This window comes from Bombyx mandarina, chromosome 05, assembly GCF_030267445.1.
Source record: "Bombyx mandarina strain Sakado chromosome 05, ASM3026744v2".
Taxonomy (NCBI): domain Eukaryota; kingdom Metazoa; phylum Arthropoda; class Insecta; order Lepidoptera; family Bombycidae; genus Bombyx; species Bombyx mandarina.
In genome coordinates, this window is record NC_143212.1 from 2,244,183 (window position 1) to 2,264,372 (window position 20,190).

At 41.7% G+C, this 20,190-nt stretch overlaps 1 protein-coding gene across 1 annotated transcript in view; it reads right to left on the reverse strand.

Moving 5' to 3' along the window:
* The window catches only part of LOC114244011 (acyl-coenzyme A oxidase 1), a 32,585-nt gene that overhangs the window by 11,441 nt on the left and 954 nt on the right, over window positions 1–20,190 (reverse strand). The window contains exons 2-9 of the mRNA XM_089727528.1: window positions 15,298–15,457; window positions 13,782–13,950; window positions 11,147–11,270; window positions 10,018–10,262; window positions 8,709–8,869; window positions 7,350–7,512; window positions 4,823–5,013; window positions 4,011–4,154 (exon numbers count right to left, since the gene is read on the reverse strand). Of these exons, the coding sequence (XP_089583654.1) occupies window positions 4,011–4,154; window positions 4,823–5,013; window positions 7,350–7,512; window positions 8,709–8,869; window positions 10,018–10,262; window positions 11,147–11,270; window positions 13,782–13,950; window positions 15,298–15,457 (1,357 nt within the window). The remainder of the gene's footprint in view (window positions 1–4,010; window positions 4,155–4,822; window positions 5,014–7,349; window positions 7,513–8,708; window positions 8,870–10,017; window positions 10,263–11,146; window positions 11,271–13,781; window positions 13,951–15,297; window positions 15,458–20,190) is intronic.

The following is a 20,190-nucleotide window of genomic DNA, read 5'->3' on the forward strand; positions in this document are numbered from 1 at the left end:
TCCTGTGCCGAACACAAGGTCACCCCGCGAACTACCGTGGATGCCCCCGAGCTCCAAAAATAAATCGCCGCGTCGCCCGTCAAAACCGCCTCCGAGCTTCCGGCCCAGACATCAAAGCCACGGTACCCTCTGTGCCGAAGGCTAAGCCTGCTTTCGTGCCGGCGTCGGTGCCCAGCGTCTCGGCTTGGGCTAAACCGTTGCCGTACACGAACACGGCTACAACTCTCTCCCCCGCGACTCGTCCCACCCCCGCGATACGTCCCTCCCCCGCGACCTGCCCTCCGACCGCGTCCGAAAATCTCGCTCTAGCGATTGACTTTTTTCAGTCGATCAACTTTGAGCGTGTTAACGCTTTGGGTGACGCCATTCGCGCCGCCTCCACTGCACAACATTTCATCGCCGTTGTGCAAGAATACGCTGACGTATACGCGTCGTTAAATACGTACGTCCTCCCCTCACTCCGCCGGTAATCAATGGCGTACATTAGTAGAATAAAACCCTTATCCGTAACAATAGGATTTTTTAACGCTTACGGTCTCGCAAATCAACGTGATCAGGTTTGTGATTTTTTGCGTGACCATCAAATTGACATTTTCTTAGTGCAGGAGACCCTACTTAAGCCCGCGCGCCGTGACCCTAAAATCGCGAACTATAACATGGTCAGGAACGACAGGCTCTCTGCCCGTGGTGGTGGTACCGTTATTTACTATAGAAGAGCCCTGCATTGCGTCCCGCTCGATCCTCCCGCGCTCGCTAATATCGAAGCATCAGTGTGCCGAATCTCACTGACGGGACACGCGCCGATCGTTATCGCGTCCGTTTATCTTCCACCGGATAAGATCGTTCTAAGCAGTGATATTGAGGCGCTGCTCGGTATGGGGAGCTCTGTCATTCTGGCGGGCGACCTAAATTGTAAACACATCAGGTGGAACTCACACACCACAACCCCGAATGGCAGGCGGCTTGACGCGTTAGTCGATGATCTCGCCTTCGATATCGTCGCTCCGTTAACCCCGACTCACTACCCGCTAAATATCGCGCATCGCCCGGATATACTCGACATAGCGTTATTAAAAAACGTAACTCTGCGCTTACACTCGATCGAAGTAGTTTCAGAGTTAGATTCAGACCACCGTCCCGTCGTCATGAAGCTCGGTCGCGCTCCCGATTCCGTTCCCGTCACGAGGACTGTGGTGGATTGGCACACGCTGGGCATCAGCCTGGCTGAATCTGATCCACCATCGCTCCCGTTTAACCCGGACTCTACCCCGTCTCCTCAGGATACCGCTGAAGCCATAGACATCTTAACATCACACATCACCTCGACATTAGATAGGTCATCGAAACAAGTTGTAGCGGAGGACTTCCTTCACCGCTTCAAATTGTCCGACGATATTAGGGAACTCCTTAGAGCTAAGAACGCCTCGATATGCGCCTACGACAGGTATCCTACCGCGGAAAATCGTATTCGAATGCGTGCCCTACAACGCGACGTAAAGTCTCGCATCGCCGAAGTCCGAGATGCCAGATGGTCTGATTTCTTAGAAGGACTCGCGCCCTCCCAAAGGTCTTACTACCGCTTAGCTCGTTCTCTCAAATCGGATACGGTAGTAACTATGCCCCCCCTCGTAGGCCCCTCAGGCCGACTCGCGGCCTTTGATGATGACGAAAAAGCAGAGCTGCTGGCCGATACATTGCAAACCCAGTGCACGCCCAGCACTCAATCCGTGGACCCTGTTCATGTAGAATTAGTAGACAGTGAGGTAGAACGCAGAGCCTCCTTGCCACCCTCGGATGCGTTACCACCCGTCACCCCGATGGAAGTTAAAGACTTGATCAAAGACCTACGTCCTCGCAAGGCTCCCGGTTCCGACGGTATATCTAACCGCGTTATTAAACTTCTACCCGTCCAACTCATCGTGATGTTGGCATCTATTTTCAATGCCGCTATGGCGAACTGTATCTTTCCCGCGGTGTGGAAAGAAGCGGACGTTATCGGCATACATAAACCCGGTAAACCAAAAAATCATCCGACGAGCTACCGCCCGATTAGCCTCCTCATGTCTCTAGGCAAACTGTATGAGCGACTGCTCTACAAGCGCCTCAGAGATTTCGTCTCATCCAAGGGCATTCTCATCGATGAACAATTCGGATTCCGTACAAATCATTCATGCGTTCAACAGGTGCACCGCCTCACGGAGCACATTCTTGTGGGGCTTAATCGACCAAAACCGTTATACACGGGAGCTCTCTTCTTCGACGTCGCAAAAGCGTTCGACAAAGTCTGGCACAATGGTTTGATTTTCAAACTATTCAACATGGGCGTGCCGGATAGTCTCGTGCTCATCATACGGGACTTCTTGTCGAACCGCTCTTTTCGATATCGAGTCGAGGGAACCCGCTCCTCCCCACGACCTCTCACAGCTGGAGTCCCGCAAGGCTCTGTCCTCTCACCCCTCCTATTTAGCTTATTCGTCAACGATATTCCCCGGTCGCCGCCGACCCATTTAGCTTTATTCGCCGACGACACGACTGTTTACTATTCTAGTAGAAATAAGTCCCTAATCGCGAAGAAGCTTCAGAGCGCAGCCCTAGCCCTAGGACAGTGGTTCCGAAAATGGCGCATAGACATCAACCCAGCGAAAAGTACTGCGGTGCTATTTCAGAGGGGAAGCTCCACACGGATTTCCTCCCGGATTAGGAGGAGGAATCTCACACCCCCGATTACTCTCTTTAGACAACCCATACCCTGGGCCAGGAAGGTCAAGTACCTGGGCGTTACCCTGGATGCATCGATGACATTCCGCCCGCATATAAAATCAGTCCGTGACCGTGCCGCGTTTATTCTCGGTAGACTCTACCCCATGATCTGTAAGCGGAGTAAAATGTCCCTTCGGAACAAGGTGACACTTTACAAAACTTGCATAAGGCCCGTCATGACTTACGCGAGTGTGGTGTTCGCTCACGCAGCCCGCACACACATAGACACCCTCCAATCCCTACAATCCCGCTTTTGCAGGTTAGCTGTCGGCGCTCCGTGGTTCGTGAGGAACGTTGACCTACACGACGACCTGGGCCTCGAATCAATTCGGAAATACATGAAGTCAGCGTCGGAACGATACTTCGATAAGGCTATGCGTCATGATAATCGCCTTATCGTTGCCGCCGCTGACTACTCTCCGAATCCTGATCATGCAGGAGCCAGTCACCGTCGACGCCCTAGACACGTCCTTACGGATCCATCAGATCCAATAACCTTTGCATTAGATGCCTTCAGCTCTAATACTAGGGGCAGGCTTAGGGACCCCGGTAACCGTACTCGTCGAACTCGACAAAGAGGTCGACGTGCAACCTAACCCATGCATCAGCCCGCTGAGTTTCTCACCGGATCTTCTCAGCGGGTCGCGATTCCGATCCGGTAGTAGATTCATTCGCGAAACAATTGCTCTTGAGTTGTTAGGTCTCCTTCGGAGGCGCTCGGGCAGTTGTTAGCAAATCCCACCCCTCTTGGCTGAGCCTTTGCTCGCCCACCTGTCCTGGTGAAACTGGAAAGGCCTTCGGGCCACCAGTAAACTTTCAATCATAAAAAAAAAAACAAACAAACTCTTTAGCTTTATAAGATTAAGTATAGATTATTTATTTTAAAAAAAATCTTGATATGCGCGCCATCTGTCGCACATTAGTGGTACCGTGACAGAAACTGACTAAAATGCTGACAACGAGATTCCATCAAGTATCATTACAATCTGATGAATGGTTTAGAATCCCTGGAGGTTAAACATACCAAAAAATCATCAATTATACTGATATTTAAATAATAATAAAAAACATGAAATTTTCTGTACGTATAAATGAGTGTGGGAATCTTTTAGTCTCCAAAATAAAATTTTAGTTTATGTAAGTAATTTATATAAAAATATCACTTTTATATAAAATAAATCATGTCAATATTCTTTTTATGACGTATTTTAATAATAATTATAAGAAACTATGTAATTAAAATATATTACCATGCCGCTACTCTCTCGAATCCTTTTATAATCCCTTCAACAGAGTTCTCCCACTTGCCAAAAGGGCGCGTGTCTGCTATATATGACACTGTAGAACTCAACTTTTCTCCCCTAGCGTTTTGCTCCCAGGCTTTTACCAATGATCTGTTTAATAAAAAAATTTTTAAATTCAATCAGGCTTATGTCAGCTGTTATCAATGAGGATGAGTATTGATTTTATCGCCATCTATTGACAGTGTCTAAGAATATTTACTCTTTTTATATATTTACAGATATGTAATAGGTTGGGAAAAAAGTCTTCCTGACCTTGCACCTTCAGATTTTCACCTGTTTCGATCTCTTCAAAATTCTTTAGGCAGTGTCAGGTTAACATCACGAACGGACTGCCAAAACCAATTATCGCGGTATTTTGATCAGAAGCTCCAAAATTTCTATAGTAATGGGATCATGTCCCTACCTACAAGATGGCAAAAAGCGAAGAAGAAAATGCGAAGAAACTTTTTCCCCAACCCATTATGTAGCGGTAGTATTAAACTTTTGTTTTAAAATGAATACATAGTTTCTTTTTTATGTACCTATAAGCTTTAATCGTGAATAGTGTTTGTTACATAGGAGGCGCTTGCTGAAACACAACTTAGTTTATTGAACATGAAAAATTATATTATTGTATAATAATAGGGTGTCCCTATTAGTGACTAAAATGGCGTTACTATTTATTTTGTATGATTAGCAAAGCATAAACGTTTTTAAATTCCTAGCCGACATTCTATCGGTAACGTGTTAGAGCTTAATAGCTTTTTTAATTTCCTTACCTCGCAGTTTGCAGCAGGAGCACCGTATTTTCTCCTTCATAAATACAGGCAGCGGCTATTAGCCCGTATATTTGAGGTAGATTCGAGGACAGAATGTACCCGTGTCCCCCACAGGCGCGGCTGCACGTGATCACCATGTCGCTCGCGTCCGCTGAACTTACCGCTTTGAGGCAACAAGCTAGAGCGTGCAGCTATGAAACAAATGAGAGGTAAATGTTTAACTTTTTTTATTTTTACCTATGCTGATAGCTGGGGCTATTTCAGCTTCTCCTTGACGTGTAGGTGAGCTTACGGGGCTCAAACCGGAGGGTTGCTAACACTGGCCCTAACAAGAGCAGTGCTTCGCAGAATCTACCACCGGATCGGAAACACGATCCACTGAGAAGATCCGGCGAGAAACTCAGTGGGCTGTGTCTGTTGGTTAATTTACTCGTCGAGCCCTTCGTCGCAAGCGACGGGCTCGGCGAGGACGGTGACCGGTTTTGTTACTGGCTTAGCGTGAATGTTTGTCGAAAACTTTTTTAAACGGCGGCATCCATTAACGTTTCCGTTGGGAGGGTATATGGGCTGTAGCATTATTGCGTTTCGGTTCGAAGAGGGGGTAGCCGTTGTACAGGGTGGGCCAGAAAGGCGTGCGAACTTCAAAATCACATTACTCGCGACAGGAAAGCGGGAGCGGGGTGCGGGTAATGGGGATAGGTTCCTTGGTTCTCGGAAATTCAGTTGCCATGGAGCGTTTTACCGGTGAGCAGCGTGCTTTTTGTGTGAAAGCGTATTACAAAAATGGCGATTCGGGCACTATTGCGCGGCGTTTATTTCGTTCTAAGTTTAATTTACATGATTTAAACCAATGTCCGAGTGAAAGTGTGATCAGATCGTGGGTCAGAAAGTTTGAGTCTTCGGATTCGACATTAAATGAAAAACCTGCGGGGCGTCCAAGGTGTATAAGAACGGAGGAGAATGTAAACGAAGTCGCGGTGTCTGTACGGCGCGATCCCCAGCAGTCGTCCCGAAAGAGATCAGCTGAGCTCGCCATATCAAGATCATCATTAAAGCGTATTTTGACCAAAGATCTTAAATTACACCCATATAAACTCCAATTAGTACAGGAATTGAAACCAAATGACCACCATTTACGTCGTGCATTTGCCGAAATAATGTTAGAGCGTTTTCAAAGTTTGAACAATATCCTCTTCTCGGATGAAGCTCATTTTCATTAAGTGGATTTGTCAATAAGCAAAAATGGTCGGTATTGGGCCGAAGAAAATCCCCAATTGAAACATCAAAGACCTTTGCATTCGCTTAAAGCTACGGCTTGGGCGGCCATGTCGGCTCATGGAATCATCGGACCCCATTTCTTCGAAAATGAGCGAGGCCATGCAATAACAGTAAATTCTGATCGCTACACAGCAATTTTACGTAACTTTTTCTTTCCACAGCTGCATAATTTTGAAGCCTATAACAGCAGGACCTGGTTTCAACAAGATGGCGCGACATCCCATACATCCAATGAGTCTTTGGCAGTTGTTAACGAAATGTTTAATGGAAAACTGATATCGCGTCGAGGGGACATTCCATGGCCTCCCCGGAGCCCAGATCTCACGCCACTGGATTTTTTCTGTGGGGGTACCTCAAGAGTCGCGTTTACGCCAATAAACCGACGACAATTGCCCACCTCAAAGACAATATTCGCAAGGAAATGTCCGATATCCCACGAGCGATGTGCCAGCGAGTTTTCACGAATTTGAGGGCTAGATTGGAAGAGTGTGTACGTGTAGATGGCACACATCTCAGCGATGTTATTTTTAAAAAATAAAATTCCCATTTGTAATCTTTATTATAATTATATTTTTTCTTTCCTGAGCTTTGTAGTTTTTTTTATATGATTTTTTATAATCCGCTCAACTTTATGGCCCACTCTGTACTGTGGAACTGAGAGTAATAAGTCGTGTTTCAAGATGGTTGGCGGCGTTTGCGTTGTTGATACCCATGGGCCCCGGTACCACTTTACCGGTACCACCAAATCAGGTTGATCGTCAGTTCGTCCACCCATCTAAGCAAAAAAAATTGGTTTGGCGGTACAGCCTTGATGACTGATATTGCTAAAGTCCGTAAGCGACGGTAACCACTCAACATCAGAGGGGATGTCTTAACACAAGTAATAATGCCTAGCAGATTTTTCTTTAATTGTATCTTGATGATTATGATGATTCTTTAATTGTATTTTACTTAATTGTATTTACTGCTGGTAGGACCACTTGTGAGTCCGCGCGGGTAGGTACCACCGCCCTGCCCACTTCTGCCGTGAAGCAGTAATGCGTTTCGGTTTGAAGGGTGGGGCAGCCGTTGTAACTATACTGAGAGTTTAGAACTTGTATCTCAAGGTGGGTAGCGCGTCTACGTTGTAGATGTCTATGGGCTCCAGTAACCACTTAACACCAGGTGGGCTGTGAGCTCGTCCACCCATCTAAGCAACAAAAAAAATAAAAAAAAATCTTCATTGTACACTCAACGGATTGTTTCTTACCTCGGGCAGACCGTCACTTTTCCCAGCCTCCATGTCCTTCGTAACTTTCTCGTACTTATCCCACAGCCATGCCGCTGTGATCCTGATAGCGTGGCTTGACGCTATGGCCACAAACAGTTTGTGCTGCTGCGTCAAGAAGTCCATAACCTGTACCTCTGGTTGGCTAAGAAATAGAGCATACGAGTTATGGATAACGTGACTTTTTTTTTCGTGTCAAATCGGGACGCCTACGGAATTTTGTATATAAATAAATACATATATAGGGTACGTCGGGGTAAGATGTAATATTTAAGTGCAAAATAAAAAATATGGTTTAAAAAATGACTTGAAATAACTTATTACGGTATCTTACCCTCAATGACATCTTAATTCTTACACCAACATACCCTTAAAATTACTTTTTAAAAATTACTTTTCTACAGCCAATCCACTAACGATGCTTTTAGGTACCCCAAGCACCGGCCATCGTTCTCGTCGAACCCGTCGCTTCCGACGAAGGGCTCGACGAGTAAACTAACCCATAGACACAGCCCACTGAGTTTCTCGCCGGATCTTCTCAGTGGGTCGCATTTCCGATCCGGTGGTAGATTCTGCCAATCACGGCTCTTGCTAGGATTCGTGTTAGCAACATCGTCAGGTTTGAGCCACGTGAGCTCACCTACTAGCCCGGTGATGCTGACATATGCTGACATGGTCTTTCTAGACCATCAGCTTAGGTAGGGGAAAAAAAACGCTTTGTGAATAGCATCCGGCACACTTAGCGTGGGGGAGCAAGGGGGGTCATCTTTTTTTTTTGTTATAATTGATACATATCTGGAAAATATTACGTTATAAAGGTATTGTGCCCCGGACGTGGGGCCACAAGTTCGTCTGCCATAGATAACAATAAAAAGGCGTTAATCAAGAATAGGCATTCACTGTCATTAACATTTCTTTTTTACTCTGTGAAATAAACAACATGTCGCTGAACCGTATTTATATATGTTTTCGTTGATTATTATCGTTGATTCGTGTTTATGGTTTAACTATTTTATGAGATAAAATGATCGAAATTAGGCCATATTGACTGATACGTCAAGATTACGATTCATTTTATGTCGTACCTAATTCTTTTATTTTATTTTGACATTTTTAAGAAAAAAAACGAATTACTAATAATTTATTTTTTTGGTTACACTAAACCTGTCGTCAATTACTCGGCTACTAAAAACAAACAAAAAATAGTATATAACTGTTTTGTATTACGCTTGTATAGATTTTTAAAATCCGAAATTCGAAAATCCGAATTATGTGTAACCACCCATTAATGACATTTCATTTTGTTATTATAAAATATTACAACGCAAAAAGGAACCTTACTCTGTATTGATTTGCGACTGTTTCCTGACGGCGCTGTATCGGACGGCAATAGTGACGGATCTTGCCAAGTGGTTGGCCATGCTGTTTACTATCATAACTCTGACATACACCATCGTTCCATACGTAAGCTTACTATCCGTCTTTCGTGTGAACACACCATCCTAGAACAACAAACAACAAACAACTCTTTTACATTGGTATTAAGACCACTTATTATAACGTATTTTTTATTGCTTAGATGCGTGGACGAGCTCACAGCCCACCTGGTGTTAAGTGGTTATTGGAGTCCATAGACATCTACAACGTAAATGCGTCACCCACCTTAAGATATAAGTTCTAAGGTCTCAAGTATAGTTACAACGGGTGCCCCACCCTTCAAACCGAAACGCATTACTGCTTCACGGCAGAAATAGGCAGGGTGTTGGTAGTACCTACCCGCGCGGACTCACAAATGGTCCTACTACCAGTAAAAAAGCATTGCCTTGAAGCAGTATTGTGTTTCGGTTTGAAGGGTGGGGCAGCCGTTGTGCTGTGAAACTGAGACTTAGTACTCATCTCTGAAAGTGAACGGCGGCATTGAGGACGTTGGTGTCTATAGGCTCCAGTAAGCATTTACCATCAGATAGGCAGGCCGTGAACGGCTCCAAGCACTTACCATCAGGTAGGTCGTGACATTATTCACACATCTAAGTAATAACAAAAAAAGAAAGCATACAGTGTAGGTGCTATTAATGTAAATTATTCATGGCTCTCAGAAAATTCACAAGCTTCATTATCTATACTCGTATATTATACGTGAAGTAAAAACTTTGTTATTATTTTTAAAAAAATAGCGCGAACGGAGGAGTATGTAATTTCCCACGCTTATAGAAAATATAGAGAACGAGTGCAGAATGCTATTGTTTCTTTTAAATTATGCACAAAAAATTCATTAAATTAATAATAAATATTAAAATAATAATTGTTAAAAAAAAACAAAAAACAAAACGCTTTTATAGAAAATCCAACTCAAAAATAGAAAATAAATTTTAATAAATACGAATTAAACATAGTGTAATAAACAATGATTTTATTGTTAAAAAAAAGCGTGGCGTACCACCAGTAAACGAGAGGTCCTACCACCAGTAAAGTGTTTGTTTCAAGTCAAGTAGTTCACGGACTACGGTAGCTTCACATGCAAATATTATTAAGCTGAAATCAGCTAAGGAATTTTCTCAAGATAAAACATGAAATATCACAACGCTAGAATAGCAAGAGGTAAAAGTCATTCTATGTTCCAATAACATTAGCTTTAATCACTATCACTTACTTTAGAAACTTGAGCATTCTTCATCAGCATCCTATCACGCGGTATTCTGTGCTGATCGAAACCAAGGAAGCCATTGTTGACGGTGTTGAAGCCTAATTTAGCACCGATCTCGCCCAACTTAATGCCGCTTAGAGGCATGTGAGTGTTTTCATCTCTCAACTGCACCATGAATGGTTGGATGCCGTAGTTTTTCCCTTTTATGTTTAGTTGGGCCATTACTACACAATAATTAGCTGTGTGTGCCACTGAAATCATTAAAATGCCCTGTTTACCGCAGATAATGGTTCCAAAAGGTTACCTTATCAAAGACGTATGTATCTATCCTATATATGGTAAACATAAAACGTTTGAGTCTCTCTGTCGTCTGTTTGTCAAGCAATTTTGTTTCATTGCTGTCACGTTTTTTTAAACATCTTTTTCCACAATCGTGTTTCCCGAGCGCTATGACATATTCTACATCAAACGAAGGTTGTGAAGAGTACTTAAGGCCGCGGCTTGGCTCCTTTCCGTGCATTGCTGACGTCCATGGGCGACGGTAACCACTCACCATCAGGTGCGCCGTATGCTCGTCTGCCTACAAGAAAAATAAATAAAAAACGAGAAAACCACGAATTAAAAGGGAAAATGTATGTCTAAATCTAAATCCGGAAGTGTCATATTAAGAACCAGCCGTCAGCTCTGATGAAGTGAGACACGTTTCCCATCACGCTTCTATGGTTCAGGCTTTATCAGCCAATGCTGGATCTTATTGGAAAGACCATTCTTGATTACAGTACATGGCATTGATGACAGGTCTTTTCCAGAAACTCTTCACCTCGCTATAACGGTTTGATATACTGATAGCTTTTAAAACAAATATGGTTCAGTCATCCATTGATGATTACCTGATCAGACCACCACTTTCGCTTCGATTTTGCTTTTAGATTAATAAAGACCTTAGCTAGAGCTAAACTTTTTTTTTTATTGCCCTTGTAGGCAGACGAGCATACGGCCCACCTGATGATGAGTGGTTACCGTCGCCCATGGACTTCAGCAATGCCAGGGGCAGAGCCAAGCCGCTGCCTACCGCAAAAAAACTACGTAATTTACGTATGAACGACCAGCCTACGTACTTAATGATAGAACTTACAACTTCCGGGCCACCATTTGTACGCTGTTAGCGTGGGACTGTGTAGCACGAACTCCTCAGTTTCGACGTCATATGTTGCAGTTGTCTCCAGACCTCGGATGAACGTACCGTGACCCAGTTCTGTCTGGAATTGTTCAAGCAATTCTACAAGGCCTCGCGATTTGCGGTTGCACCAACATCTTTGTTATCAGCCTATAGTTAATATCACTTATTTTTATTCAGATTTTTTATTTTTTTATTGCTTAGATGGGTGGACGATATTGGACGAGCTTACAAGCCCACCTGGTGTTAAGTGGTTACCGGAGCCCATATACATCCAAAACGTAAATGCGCCACCCACCTTGAGATATAGTTCTAAGTTCTCAACTATAGTTACAACGGCTGCCCCACCCTTCAAATCGAAACGCATTACTGTTTCACAGCAGAAATAGGCAGGGTGGTGGTACCCACCCGTGCGGACTCACAAGAGATCCTACCACCAGTGATTACGCAAGTTATAATTTTGCAGGTTTCATTTTTATTACACGATTTTATTCCTTCACCGTGGAAGTCAATCGTGAGCATTTGTTGAGTACGTATTTCATTAGAAAAATTGGTACCTACCGGTGAGATTCGAACACCGTTGCATCTCAAGATACATCGGACGCTTTACTGCAATACTGCAGAATGTGCAAGCAAAATCTTTGTGCGAAATGTTTTAAAGACAGCCATTAATAAATAATTAAATAAACAATTTTTATTTCTTTACTTTAATTCTGTTTTATTTTCGATATCCCCTTATTTTTGTCTTTCCCATCACTACTAAAAATACTTTCTAGTGCGGTTCTGGTCGATATCGACCCGCCACTTTCCCTGGTTTATTTCTCATTTTCTGTTCGGCAGATCCCGGGGCGAATCAAATCTAAAGAAGTTGGGTTCAAGGTTTTTCCAACAGTCCAAAAACTGTTCACCTACATTATGTTTTCGCAAAGTTATAGCAATTTAATCTAACCTTGTGCTGACGTGTCGAAAAAGACCTACCACGCACTGGCGGAAAAATCATTGGGGGCACAATTTGGCCCGCCGCCGCACCAGACAAAGGTTTAAGATTTTACTTGCCGCAGCGAACGTGTTAATACGCGACATTTATTTATCTTTGCAAACAAAGGTCCTTTGCATTTGGTATTGGCATCAACTACAATTTATAATTTACCAATGTAAATGGAAGGATTTGATTCGAGCTCTACACCCCAGCAGACGGTAATAGGAAAGAATGATGAATGATGATGATGTTTACGCCATTCAAATAACTGAAGAAGTTTTTTATTATGGTATTTTTTCCTAATTTTATATTTTAAAGATCGCTTAAGCCAAATAAACTTTCACCCCTCGATATGAAAAATAATTAAACAACATAACACACATAAAAAACCAGTTAATAACAAACAAACGATTACAAACATATTAATAAAATTTGGAGTAAAATACGATGTAATCGCATCGTTAATTATTGCTTGTAACAGCTAAAATGTTTTTTTTTTTTATGATTGAAGGATTACTGGTGTCCCGGAGGCCTTTCCAGTTTCACCAGGACAGGTGAGCGAGCAAAGGCTCAGCCAGGAGGGGTGGGATTTGCTAACAGCTATCCGAGCGCTTCCGAAGGAGACCTAACAGCTCAAGAGCAGCTGCTTCGCGAATGAATCTACTACCGGATCGGAATCGCGACCCGCTGAGAAGATCCGGCGAGAAACTCAGCGAGCTAATTCATGGGTTAGGTTGCACGGCGAACTCTTTGTCGAATTCGACGAGTACGGTTACCGGGGTCCCTAAGCCTGCTCCTAGTGTTAGAGCTGAAGGCGTCTAACGCAAAGGTTATTGGATCTGATGGATCCGTAAGGACGTGTCTAGGGCGTCGACGGTGATTGGCTCCTGCGTGATCAGGATTCGGGGAAGCTAAAATGTTCAGAAACTTTAATATACATGGAAAGTGGGAGGAGCTCACTTAATTTCGATTCAATTTTTAATGTAAGTGAACATTTTTGTGATGATATTAAAAAAAAAAGAGACCAATTAACACTGGATTATTTAATTGAAATTCTAATTTAGCCATGCGATATTAAGAAACATCAAAATTCAATTCAATTTTCAAGTGGCTTTGAATAAGCTTAAGGTTTTTTTTTTTTATTACCCTTGTAGGCAGACGAGCGTACGGCCCACCGGATGGTGAGTGGTTACCGTCGCCCATGAACTTCAGCAATTCCAGGGGCAGAGCCAAGCCGCTGCCTACCGTTTAATACTCTCCACAAGCCTCGTTTGAAGAAGAACATGTCATAGGTAAAATGCAGAGAATAAGATATAATTAAGAAACACAATTTTGTTTTTTTTTTGCCTTTGACGATTCATAGAGCTTCACGGCCCTCGTGGTGTCAAGAGGTTACCGGAGCCCATAGACATCAACAACGCAAATGTCGCCACCCACCTTGAGAGAAAATTCTAAATCTCCTTTCTTTAAGCCATATCGCATAGCATACAAAACGGCCTACTACCAGTAAAAAATTGTACCTATATTATTAATTATTGTGCCAAAGCTTCCTTCAGTCATACAGAAATACCTCCAATATGTCCCATGAACTCTTTAGATGTTGAAGATTAAAACCTGAGCATATGTCCCTATTATTTCGGTGTTCATTGCCCTCTTAAGCCAGTATTGCTTTTGTTCATCATTGGCTTGCGCAATTATTGCAGGAACGAACATGGAGTAATGGAGGGAGAACGGAGAGTTGTCCTTGAAAATCGCAAACGGTAGCAGACTCCGCAAAAATGTTCTGAAATAATTAGAGATTTTTTATTTATTTTGAATTCGGACCTAATCGTTGTGGCGGAACGTAACTGTAGAAGAAACAGAAGTATGATTGATATGATTAGCCCAATGAACATTCTAGCAGAACGCGACGGATTCTGGTTTCTCTTATTTCACATCTTAGAACACACCCTCAGACATTGCCCACTGAGTTTCTCGCCGGATCTTCTCAGTGGGTCGTATTTCCGATCCGACGGTAGATTCTGCGAAACACTGCTCTCGCTAGGGCCAGTGTTAGCAACACCTCCAGTTTGAGCCCCGTGAGCTCACCTACACACCCTAGGACAACACCAATATAGCCTCTCGAGACTATCCGCATAGGTAGGAAAATATATATATATATATATATTAGAAAACAATAATCGCTCATGTTACACGTAACACGCTAATAAATTTTACGATTTTTGATGATTATTTATATGCTCGTGCTGCCCTGTATATAGGGTCATATATTGGTGCGACTCTGGGAGATAGTAGTCATAGCGTACAACCGGCTAAGCATAATTGAATAATATCAGATAAAAAAAGAATATCAAACAGTTATTATATTTTGCTACGCCACACGATTCTTTCCACATTCTTGTGCACACATTTCACGAGCAGCTTGGTGTTTTAACAATTAAGAAAGCCTTAAAAGATTTTTTTGATACATGAAGTTTTTTTACTAACGTATTCCTCTACACTCAACAATAAGCGTGTTATAAGTAGTTCTTTCAACAGAAGCTGTTTTACGTTAAACGTTTTGACTATAATACATATTAGAAAAAAAAGTGTGTGTGTCCGCTCCGACGCACGACTGGAGTTTACTGGATATAAAAAATTAAACGAAACAATACGAGAAATAGTTCTATATTACGACAACACGATACACAACAGATTATTAACAAATTAACGAGACACAAAACAAACGACTAACAAATATATGAAAATACAATAATGAGAGAAACGCGCGATCAGTACGAGGCTTTGTGGCGGACTGCCGGCGCAGCAGCCCGGCGTCACCTGCGATAACGCGGCCGCGCGTTGGCTCCTGATTGGCGCGCGCACGCATCACGCAATCAGGAGCCAATCAGGCGCATAAAGCATTTCGTGTGACATGCTAGGCGCATAACGCATTTCGTGTGACATGCTAGTACGATTTTGGTCCCCATAATTTTCATACCCCGGGCCTATATATGTAAATCGATTCTAAAGGAGTAAACTCCAAAAAACACATTTATTTAAAAACAACAATTAAATTATTTACACAAACAATAATTAAAAAATTTCAAACAAAACAACTTTGAGAACCATATAATTATCGGTCAATCACCTAGCATTCTGCATCTCAGTTTCATTTGGGTCTTTGATTTCCTCCAGTACTTTGTACAGCAGTACTGATTTTCTTATCGCATTCTCGTATTTCTCTTTGTGACTCAAATACTCTTCGGGCACATTGTCGAACAGCTCTTTCACGCTTAGCACTTTATTCTCTGGAATGAAAATGAAGTGAAGTCGTTATTATTACAATTAATTACATGATCTCTAAATTTTCAGGTGCCTCTCGTCTAGTAGAGTTTTTATATTTTATTCTGTGATATTGATGAGTGGGTCTGTCGTGGCGTACAACCTCTTTGACAGAACATAAGACCTACAACGACTAGACACCATAGACCTTACTTCAGTGCTAGACACAGACTAAGACAGACACTTGACAAGAATCCAAAAATAAAGAGGGAAATGGAACGAGGGCGTAATTAGCGGCAGGCAGTACTTTTTGTAACTTCCTAAAAGACGGACACGAACCAGACGACGAAGGACGAATTGACCGTTCTCATATGTACATAAAATAGACGACAAAAGAACTACCGACCGTTCAATTGGTCCTTCGACCGTTCAGGGTCTCACGTTGCGTTGGTCTGAAGCGATTATCGAAGATGCCGCTACACAGCTTAAAATATCCGCCAACATCTTAATTGTTCGAACGAATTTATCGCATTTCAATGACTGACTGGCTCATTGACTGAGATAGACAGGATGATGGTCGGTATATACCAATGCGGGCCTCACACTGGTTGTCATTCACCACTAGGTCTTGTCAAACTACCAGATCAGAGGACAAATACGCGAAATCGTTTGCTAGTGCAATGCCTTAGAGGTTTTGAGCAATCATGCGTTTCTGTTTCACGGAGTAGACTCTTGCTTATTTTTTATTTTTATTTCTTGCTTAGATGGGTGAACGAGCTCACAGCCCACAGCCAGGTGTTAAGTGGTTACTGGAGCCTATAGACATTTACAACGTAAATGCGCCACCCACATTGAGATATAAGTTCTAAGGTCTCAAGTATAGTTACAACGGCTGCCCCACCGATCAAACCGAAACGCATTACTGCTTCACGGCACCTACCCGTGCGGACTCACAAGAGGTCCTACCACCAGTAAAAAATCCTCCAAAAAATGCTCGAATATCATAGGGACTTTAGCTTCCAGTTTAGTGACGGCTTTCTTATAATGATTTTAAAGCATTCCGGTAATGTTGAACTAGTCTTAACATACAACCGAAGGTGGTGTCATGCTTTTATCGACCTTTGGCGAAGCTGCATTATTCAATATATTTTTTATAACTTCCTTTCTTAAGTATTGATACATAACAGCATTTTACTTTAATTTCATTAATATAAAATAGAATAAAAGTGTTACATAATATACTCGAGAGCAATGAATGCGGTTCACCTAAAGAAATCTATAAATCTTGGAAATTAAGAAAGCTAGGTTTATAAAAAAAAGTAATAAAATTTTTAAGTCACTTATTTCATTAAGCTAATATTCTTAGTTTACGAGATTTATAGGTTTTTTAGGTGACCCGGGTTCATTTCTCTCGAGTGTTATTTAAGTAATGCTTGTAATAGTAGGCAGTGGCTTGCTGATGTCCATGAGCGACGTTGACTACTTACCATCAGGTAGGCTCGGCTGCCTACAGTACGGTAATAATTTTAAAAAAATGCGTACGGATAAAGTACACATGTCAGAAGTGAGACTTCTTTGGCAAACTAATTTTGTATTTATAATTATAATTATAGTAAAACTAGCGACCCGCCCTCGCTTCGTTTCGGAAACATTAAAACACACATGAAACCAAAAAAAAAAATTAAAAAAAAATTAAAAAAAGTAGCCTATGTTCATCAGGGACAATGTCGGCTTCTAATGGAAAAATAATTTTTCAAATCGGTCCAGTAGTTTCGGAGCCTATTCGAAACAAACAAATCTTTCCTCTTTATAATATTAGTATAGATCTCCGATGATGAATATTAAATTAAAAATCCTCGTGATTTTTAGAAAATAGTAAAAACACCTAACCTTGATAAAAATTTATACAAAATAATTTTAAATTAATTAATTATTATAGAAATTCTATTTTTTAAATTAAAATTTCATAAAGTGTATTTATGAAATATTTTTATTTTATCTTTTATCAAAAATATTATATGAAGTATTCAAACGACGAGTACCAAATTAAAATGCGGCATGTTATTTATAAATATTAAAATTTCCTAATCTTCAAACGAATTAACATAAAAAAATATGTAAATTAACAAAAAGATAACAAATATATTTTCTTACTTCAGAATAAGCTTCAGAGTGTTGCTTTTTTTATTTATTGCCCTTGTAGGCAGACGAGCATACGGCCCACCTGATGGTGAGTGGTTACCGTCGTCCATGGACTTCAGCAATGCCAGGGGCAGAGCCAAGCCGCTGCCTACCGTTTAATACTCCTTGCTTAATAGTATAGGACGACTCATTGTTTAATAAAATACTAATCATCATCATCATCTTAAGCCTTACGGCCCAGGGTCGGCCAAAGCCTGGTCCAGTATGTCTCTCCAGACTGCTCCGTTCAGGACTTTCTCCTTCCAGTTCTTGACACTAATAACTTTGAAATCCTGCTGTGCGCCATCTAACCATCGGAGTTTGGGCCTGCCACGACTTCTGCGGCCCTCTGGTTTGCTATATACTAGTTGTTTAGCATTCTGGTCTCCTCCATTCGAACTACATGTCTTGCCCATCGTACGTGTCAATTTTGTATAGTTTTTATGATATTAGGATCTTTGTAAATATCATAAAAGTAAAAAATTATAGCGCGTCCTTCGTATATCGTTTTCCTGCACAGCACCGAATCCGTCTATCCGTCTTAGGATCTTACGCTCGAACAGAAGTAGACGGTTCTCATCCTTTTTGCTGAATTTTTTTTTTATGATTGAAGGATTACTTGTGGCCCGGAGGCCTTTCCAGTTTCACCAGGACAGGTGGTCGAGCAAAGGCTCAGCCAGAAGGGGTGGGATTATCTAACAGCTGCCCGAGCACCTCCGAAGAATACCTAACAACTCAAGAGCAGCTGCTTCGCGAATGAATCTATTACCGGATCGGAATCGCGAACCGCTGAGAAGATCCGGCGAGAAACTCGGCGAGCTGATGCATGGGTTAATTTGCACGTCGAACTCTTTGTCGAGTTCGACGAGTACGGTTACTGGAGTCCCTAAGCCGGCTCCTAGTGTTAGAGCTGAAGGCGTCAACTTTTTTTTGCTAAGTACCCATGTCTCTGAGACAAAAGTAAGAATGTAAGTAACATGTAAGTTTAGGAGGTACGCCAATCTCGTTCATAGTCTAGCATGGGAAATCGCGGCGTATGTTGTCGTAGGCAGCCTTAAACTCAATAAAAAGGTGATAGTATTAAGCTCAAGAGTTTTCTCAAGGGTCTGTCGTAGGGAGAAGATTTGATCGATGGTTGCTCTGCTAGGTCGGAAACCACACTGATATTCTCCTAGTCTAGACTCCACGAAAGGTTTTAATTTGCCAAAGAGAACGTTGACAAATATCTTATAGGTTGTATTGAGGAGTGAAATGCCTCGATAGTTCTATGATAATGAAAATAAATAAAGATTTGCATTTACTGTAGTACAAGGTGTTATGCGACAGAACTACCATCTAAAGTTTTAATATTTATTTACTAAACGAATACATCAACCGATAGCGTGTATTTATTCTCGATCTCCCTTTTTCTCTCGCTCCATCGCACTGTGCGTCATGCGACGTTCGCTCTATCTCACTCTCTCTCAATCAGGCTCGCTCTCACCTTCTTGGACAAAAAAAACGAAGTCAAGCAACATAGGGCGAGGTCAGTACTTGGATGGGTAGCCGCCTAGGAACACCATGTGACGTTGGCTTTTAGCTTTGTTTTTTTTTGGTAACGCACGCAGGCAACGCAGGCAATACGAACGCGCCAACGCCAACGTCCAAACCATGTTGAGGTTCTCATCCGATCGCCAAATTCCAGCAACATCAGGCGTGGGCAGTTATTGGTCAGACAATTACCTACCATTATTTACATTTGGCAACAAATTGATAATTGCTCATCTGCCACAATAGAAGTACTAATAACACGTCACATTAATTACTTAGTGTAAAAATACGCGGCTGCTGATAAATAAATTATCGCTTGTGATAAGATAGCGACTTTAAAAATTCCTAACTATCTCTTTATGCCCTCAGATAAGAACACACAATATATAATTGTATTCCTTTCTTTTCTCCTCTATTGTCAAGTTAGGTAATTGAGTTGAAAGTGAAGACTGATCTGGCAAATAGATTTAGAACCGTCTGCCCCACACGAATTCTCCACTAATCAAATCCTAATAAAAAATCGTGATAACAATTAGGTAGGTAGGAAGTAGCAACGTGTTTTATTTGAGATGAGTTTTGCATTTTTGACAGATTTGCATATTATTGAATTCATACAATCATATCAAAGAATTTACGATAGTATCGATTTGAAATCTTAAAACAGTATCTTATGTTATTTCGTATAAAAAACCATCAAGTTGTTTTCAATCAACGGTATTATTTCTCAATATTTACGTATATATTAATTAACCTATCTAATATTAGTTTATATTTTTATTATTAAATTGTAATAAACATACGTCATTAGACCCAAACGCCTTAAATAATAAAAGAAATTTAGTGAAGTAATCCTAGACATGTTCTCAAACTCTGAGACGGCCGTGATATACTTAAGCTTAAGTTTCAAACGGTGTTGAATTTCGGAGAAATTTAGAAGCTAAAAAAAGACTAGTTTACAGATTACAGACTAGTTAAAAGATTTTTTAATACTCGGTGGAAGCTATTTGTGAATATTAGCTAGTCTATCTTAGCTTATTAGCTAGCTAGC